Below are 6,844 nucleotides of genomic sequence, written 5' to 3'. Positions count from 1 at the left end.
TGCTGTTTAATTTTCACATTAATGACTGTAATCAGTGAGTAGATTTATCTGTGAATCTATCTTTGATATCATTTATAGATTAATGTGAGATCGTTATGTGTGGGTGTGTATCTGAAATGACTGAGTGAGTGTTATTATATTATTTAACAGGTTGTAGATGTCAGACACTGACTGAGTCAGAGCCAGCGCTCATTAAACCTGGAGGATCTCACACTCTCACCTGTACCTACTCTGGGATTTCTGATAGCTATGCAGATTTATCCTGGATTAGACAGGCTGCTGGAAAAGGTCTTGAATGGATCTCACACATTTCAGCACCAAATGGAGGGAGGAAAGAATACTCTCAGTCAGTTCAGGGAAGATTCACCATCTCCAGAGATAACAGTAAGAAGCAGGTGTATCTGCAGATGAGCAGCCTGAAGACTGAAGACACTGCTGTTTATTATTGTGCTCGAAGACCACACTGATACAAGTCCCTGCAGAGCTGTACAAAAACCCACATGTACTTTCAGACATGTACTCTCAGTTATGAGAAGTACTCATAACACTTTATAACCTCTTCATCAGCCTTTAATAACAACTGACAGAAACCTATGGTCGGTGGAGACAGTTACACCAACAAGAGAAAAATCCATGTTATTGTTCACATAGTAAAACTGACACTTTCTGGGCCAAACCTTAAAAAAATGCTTTGTTAGTTTGGTCCCTTTAAACAGTTATAAAGACAGCATTTGTCAAATACATTGTCTTTTTAATTCCAGCAAATTATACTGTCTACTGTTTTTAAAGCTTTGCAAATGTCTATGAACCCTTAAGTGAACTAATGTAGGTGTTATGTAGCTTTAAGAATGGTGCCCTTCATCAGAGTGTAACTAAATTACTTTATATTTTATGCAGTTCACTTATGAATGCAGAATATCATGAGATTTAATATTTCTCGCTCTTTCGCTCCTAAGCTTCAGAAGTAGAATTTGTGCTTTGAGACTCTCCTTAAGAACACATGTTTAACACATTTAAGTTCAGGACAAGCTGAGAGATGTTATTAAGTAATTAAGTAATTGTTACTTGGGTTATGCAGCGTTATGCAGTTTCAGTGAGGGTTTCATAGCTGCTACACCAGAGTTACATAGTGCAGTTAGCATTGATCTGAACAACAAAATAGTAGCAACAATATAGACGCTATTTTATTATCATATGTTGGAGAAACATCACATCACACGATTTTGAGTTAGAAATACTACATAATGTTGTTTTAATAATTGAATTATAAAAAGAACTGGTTATTTTGTCCGTAGGCAATATGAACCTATATAGCTCTGGAGTGGATAAACTACATCTGGGGGGTGGAAACACTTTCTGAAAAACAATTTTATATATCTAAAGATTCCTCCAGCAGCTCCGTCACTTTACAAGCTCAGAACATGCAGCCTGAAGACACAGCTGTGTATTACTGTGTGAGGACACGCCCACACTTGCTCATATCTGCAGAACATTTAAACAAAACACACCTGCATGTGCACCAGCACACTAAAAAACTAAAGCAAAGTAAAACTCTTACAAAACTGCAACGTTTTCTTTGGTGACGTTTCACAAAACTTGCTCAGTAATATGTATCAATATAAAAACAGGCTTATGTCCATAAACTGTACTTATTACATTATACTTAATAAAATTACATAATCAATGTTCAAATATATGAAATCTGTTTTATATTAACAATAAACTGGACCAGTTTCTCAAAAGCATCTTAAAATTAAGAATATATTTATATAAAAGAGATCAGTGTGATGCTGTGATTCTAATTCAGGCTGTGGAGAAAATATATTTATATTATAATTGACAAAGCTGATTGAAACTGATTAAGTTATAAATAAAAATCCAAAACAAATGTGGTGGAAATCCTGTAAATAATTTAAATAATGACTACAGCACATAATAGGACAGTCTTAAACAGATTACAATAATTTATGAAAGTTATGGGCTTTTTTATTGAACCTATAAGGACCTTATCTATATGGCTATATATACAGGATGCTTATTTACATAAAGAATTGGACTCATATTTTAAAAATAAATAAATATTAATTGCATGGACTTGCATACAGTAAGCATAGATTTTTACAGTGAGTATTAATTATTAAATGTACTTGTTGCACATATGTTTTAATATGTTTATAAAAATAATAAATTAATTGGCATTTCTGTATATATATAAATATACTGCATGTTGAATGTGATAGGATGCAGCACCTGTGCAACAAGTCCAGTCCTCTAAACTGATGGGGCTCAGGTGAGGGGCGGAGTCACAGCACAGGACCAATGAATGAACAGTCCCCCTGATGCCAGCAGAGGAAGACCTTACACTTTTTCCTGCGACTGCAAACTAAATGTATTTAAGAGTAATTCACAGATAAAGAACTAATGGAACATATGAGTAAATAATCAAAGCACTGAAATTAATAGAGTTTTAATAAAAACTGTTTTATTCTGAGACACTTTATTCTCTGCATTTTCAAATCAGCACTTTTAAAAACGCATCATCAATAAATCCAGTTGACTAAGAAAAATTTATTATTTTATCATGTAATACAATCACCTACGCATTTATTTAAATTTTGAGTAAATTAAACAAATTATTTATTTCAATTAATGAACTGATCGGAGTTAAAGTAATGTGTAAGAATACAGTGGAAGAAGAAAATCAGAGGAAGGGGGTGGAGCTAATGATAAGAATAATTCAGAATAAAAGCTTATGCAAATTTCCTGTCCTCCAGCAGCTTCTTATTGTCAGTCATCACTCAGTGTTTCTGATCTTCTGCTGGATAAACATCACTCTGCTGTCTGGAGAATGGAAGTGAAGATGTTCTGCAGTTTTATATTATTGTCTCTCGCTACAAGTAAGATCCTGATTGGCTGATTTTCTACTGAATGTTTTCATTCTGAATTCACTCTTATGTTCTTCTGATCATTCCTTCTTTTCCTCTCATGTTTAGGATGTTGGAGTCAAACTCTGATACAGTCTGAAGCAGTGATCATTACACCTGGAGGATCTCATACTCTCACCTGTACATGGTCTGGTATAGACTTTGATGGCAGCTGGATGGGCTGGATTAGACAGTCTGCTGGAAAAGGTTTAGAATGGGTGGCAACAATTTCTCACACCAGTAATACCAAGCGCTACTCTCAGTCAGTTCAGGGAAGATTCACCGTCTCCAGAGATAACAGTAAGGATCAGGTGTATCTGCAGATGAGCAGCCTGAAGACTGAAGACACAGCTGTGTATTACTGCGCCCGAGAGACACAGTGACAGAAGAATCTACAGAGCTGTACAAAAACCCCTCCAGTGTGGAAAAACATATGAGTTTATATCTATGAGGAATTTACATTTAATGACATACACCCACACAATATTTAGTGTGCATTATTTTATGTATATTTATAAAGCCTAATATTTTCACAATTTTATGTATAATGACAAAACAGATCTACTAAGTATTGAGTACTGTCTACAAATATTTATACAGTTAGAAAATAGAAAATATTAATTCAATAAAAATATTTTATTTATGAACAGTTTTGGTTTGGAGAGTCATTTTTTGTATTCCGAACTTTAAGATAAAACAACTATCTTAATATAAATATCACACTTACTGGTAAAATATTTAAAAAATTGTTTATCATGAATCCTCTTAATCTTTTAATCAGTGTTGCTTTTCATTACTAATGATGAGTGCTGACAGATCAATGAAGACTAATAGCCATTCTAAAAGAAAATCCATTACGTTGTTCATAGCGTACAGAAAAGACTCATACATTTAGAAATAACTGCTGATATATGACTTTAGGCCTCTAAGGTGTTTCTAATTGTGTGTTGTCTCTTTTAGGTATATGGAAATTAATGTAGTGATTCTGAAAGAATAATCAGCATAAGAAAAGGCAAGAAAACAGCTTTTCTTTTTATATTTTACTAAAACCAAAAAGGTTAAGATAAAATAGAATAAAGAAAACTAACACACCACCACCCTGCTAATCATTGAAGAACATTGTGAAAGGAGAATAATAATGAAGTATGCAGAGAAACATATACAGAACTACAGTCTGTAATTATAGAACTACAAAATGATCCTATATGATTAGTGCAGCTGAAAAGATGGACAATGAGTGTAGAAACATTAAGTGGTCATAATATTCTGATAAACGGTGTCATTACTGTATTTTTTAAGGACTCCCTTAAATCAAAAGGTCAACTAACCATGAAAGTTCTCTCAAGTTTATAATACTTTTTTTTCTAGAAAATTGTAAATATGTATATCTTTTAAATTGTTGTGTAACTTCTTATACGTTTTTTTGAACTTCACATTCTGTCTGAACTAATTAATGTCTATCTGTTGTAACAGAGATAACCTTGTCTGAGGTGATTCCACTGAACATCATCAGGCTTTTCTACACACAGTTATCATGATCTTCTTCACTGGTTTAATAATGCAGAGAGAGTCTCAATTTCTGCCTCTAGAGGGCAGCCTGTGCACATCATATAATATTAAAGATTCAGTTCAACATGATAAACATTAATTTCCATAATTTTTAAGTATCTGGTGAAAGATAAATTGGTACAGTATTTTTCAATAGATTATTTAATGTTTTCTTATGTTAAAACTAAGAATACTGCACAGCCCCCTTATTTTCCTTCATATGCAAATCACCCTTATCTTCCATGATATCAGCAGCATCTCCCTCTTTCTCCATCAGCTCTCCTCTCTCTAAACGCTCCACAATCATGTTGACTTCAGCTTCACTGCTGCTGCTGCTGCTGCTGGCTGCTTCCTCGTGTGAGTGTTTGAACTGAAGCTGGATTTGACTTCATCTGGTTTATTAGTGAAAATATACAAAGCTTTTCTTCTCTCTTTTCACAGATGTGTTCTGTGCTACTGAACTCATCCAGCCAGACTCAGTGCTCATCAGACCAGCAGAGACTCTGATCATCACCTGTAGAGTTTCTGGAGCTTCTATCACTGACAGCAGTCACTGGGGAACAGCTTGGATCCGACAACCTGCAGGAAAAGCTCTGGAATGGATCAACACCATTTATTATGATGAAGATATATACGCTAAAGATTCACTGAAAAACAAGTTCAGTGTCTCTCGAGAAACATCCAGCAACACAATAACCCTACGAGGAGAGAATCTGCAGACTGAAGACACAGCTGTGTATTACTGCGCTCGACGAGCTCCACAGTGCTGTAAGATATCAGCTGAGACGTACAAAAACTCACTCACAGCTTTCATGAAGGCGAAGGTTTAGCATAAAAACAAAAAAACGTGATGGAATGACTGTAGAAAAGAAATAGGTTGAGAAAAAAAAATATTCTTACTAATTGCCCTTCACTTTCCTCTTCTTTAAAATGTCTTAAAATGAAGAAAACCCTCATATAAATAAAAAGGCAAATGATAATTCAGTTCTAACCCTTTCAGTCAAAGCCAGAATTAATATGATCAATTAATTGATCATCATTGATCGTAAAGCACTCATGACCTTGACATAGCAGAGCAGCCCCAAAAACATGATGCTCCCTTCACCATGCTTTACAGATAGGATAAGATTTTGTTGTTTCTTTTCCTCCACCTATAGTGTAGTTTTATATGGTGGGTTTCTTTTTTTTTATATAAAAAAGTATTTTTGTCCTGATGGTCTTTAGTAAACTTGAATCTATAGAGTTTTCTGTAGATGTATTTCTGTTACCTTTGTGTTTTTTCTCCCATGTTTAATAATTACCCATTGTGCTCTTAGAGTGATCCTGACGACGTCTCTCCTTGATGTACACTATCTTCTTTGCTAATGTTTTTTAGAACATCTTGTAAAAGATTTTTGCACTCTCTTATTTGTATTTAATAATGAAAAGCACAAATGAAATGCTAACTGTTCATCACCTTAATTGACCCCCCTTTTGTAATGAGTTCATGTAGAAGTTAATTTGGCTTTATTTGCTTTTATATTCTGCTCTGTGGATTTTTAAGCAATAAGCTCAATAAAAGAAAACACTGTTTGTGTTTTTAGTTTTGTTAGATTGTGTTTGTCTATCGTGATTTATCCATCAGATGATCAATCAAACAACATTTTACTGCACTAGCAATTACTACACAAATCCGGAGTTTGCAGGACCAATTTCTTTCTTACAGGAAGTCAAGTCAAGTAGTTTTATTGTCAATACTGATTCAGTCAATCAGATTCAAACAGCAAGAGCCGAGAAAAAGGATCTACATGTGGTGTTTTTAGATCTGGCTAATGCTTTTGGTTCGGTACCGCATGCATTGTTGTGGAAGGCATTCAATTTTTTTAGGGTTCCAGAAGAGATTTCAAGGTTAGTTAAAGCCTATTTTGAAGACATACAGTTTTGCTTTAGTGTAGGGGAGTGTGTCACATCTTGGCAACGACTGGAAATAGGTATAATGGCAGGTTGTACAATTTCACCGCTAGCGTTTACGATGGCAATGGAGGTGATTATTAGGGCTTCTAAGTGGGTCGTAGGTGGGGAGAGGCTGCATGATGGCACCCGGCTCCCACCAGTTAGGGCGTTTATGGACGATATGACAACATTAACGACCACGGTGCCATGTACCCGGCGACTGCTAGGGAAGTTAAATGATAATCTTAGGCTGGCTAGGATGAAAGTTAAACCGAGCAAGTCTAGGAGTGTATCAATCGTTAAAGGGAAATTGATACAAGAAAGGTTTATGATGGAGGGAGAAGTCATACCATCTATATTGGAAAAGTCAGTTAAGAGTTTAGGTAGGTGGTATACTGCAGCACTGAATGATAAAGAGCAGGTGGAAGGGTTGAGGACAG

General features: G+C 35.1%; 2 gene segments (V, D, J or C); both read left to right on the top strand.

The window, feature by feature from the left end:
* The first annotated feature begins 2,848 nt into the window (after window positions 1–2,848).
* On the top strand, window positions 2,849–3,307 carry LOC125784511 (Ig heavy chain V region 6.96-like). The segment is given in 2 exon segments: window positions 2,849–2,897; window positions 2,994–3,307. Coding segments are annotated over 2 exon segments (363 nt in total).
* A 1,470-nt stretch (window positions 3,308–4,777) lies between these two features.
* LOC125784509 (immunoglobulin heavy variable 4-38-2-like) lies at window positions 4,778–5,302 on the top strand. The segment is given in 2 exon segments: window positions 4,778–4,829; window positions 4,914–5,302. Coding segments are annotated over 2 exon segments (441 nt in total).
* The last annotated feature ends 1,542 nt before the right edge of the window (window positions 5,303–6,844 follow it).

The sequence above is a fragment of the Astyanax mexicanus genome, chromosome 19, assembly GCF_023375975.1.
Source record: "Astyanax mexicanus isolate ESR-SI-001 chromosome 19, AstMex3_surface, whole genome shotgun sequence".
NCBI classification, from domain to species: Eukaryota; Metazoa; Chordata; class Actinopteri; order Characiformes; family Acestrorhamphidae; genus Astyanax; species Astyanax mexicanus.
This window is presented reverse-complemented; position numbering and strand designations above follow the sequence as displayed.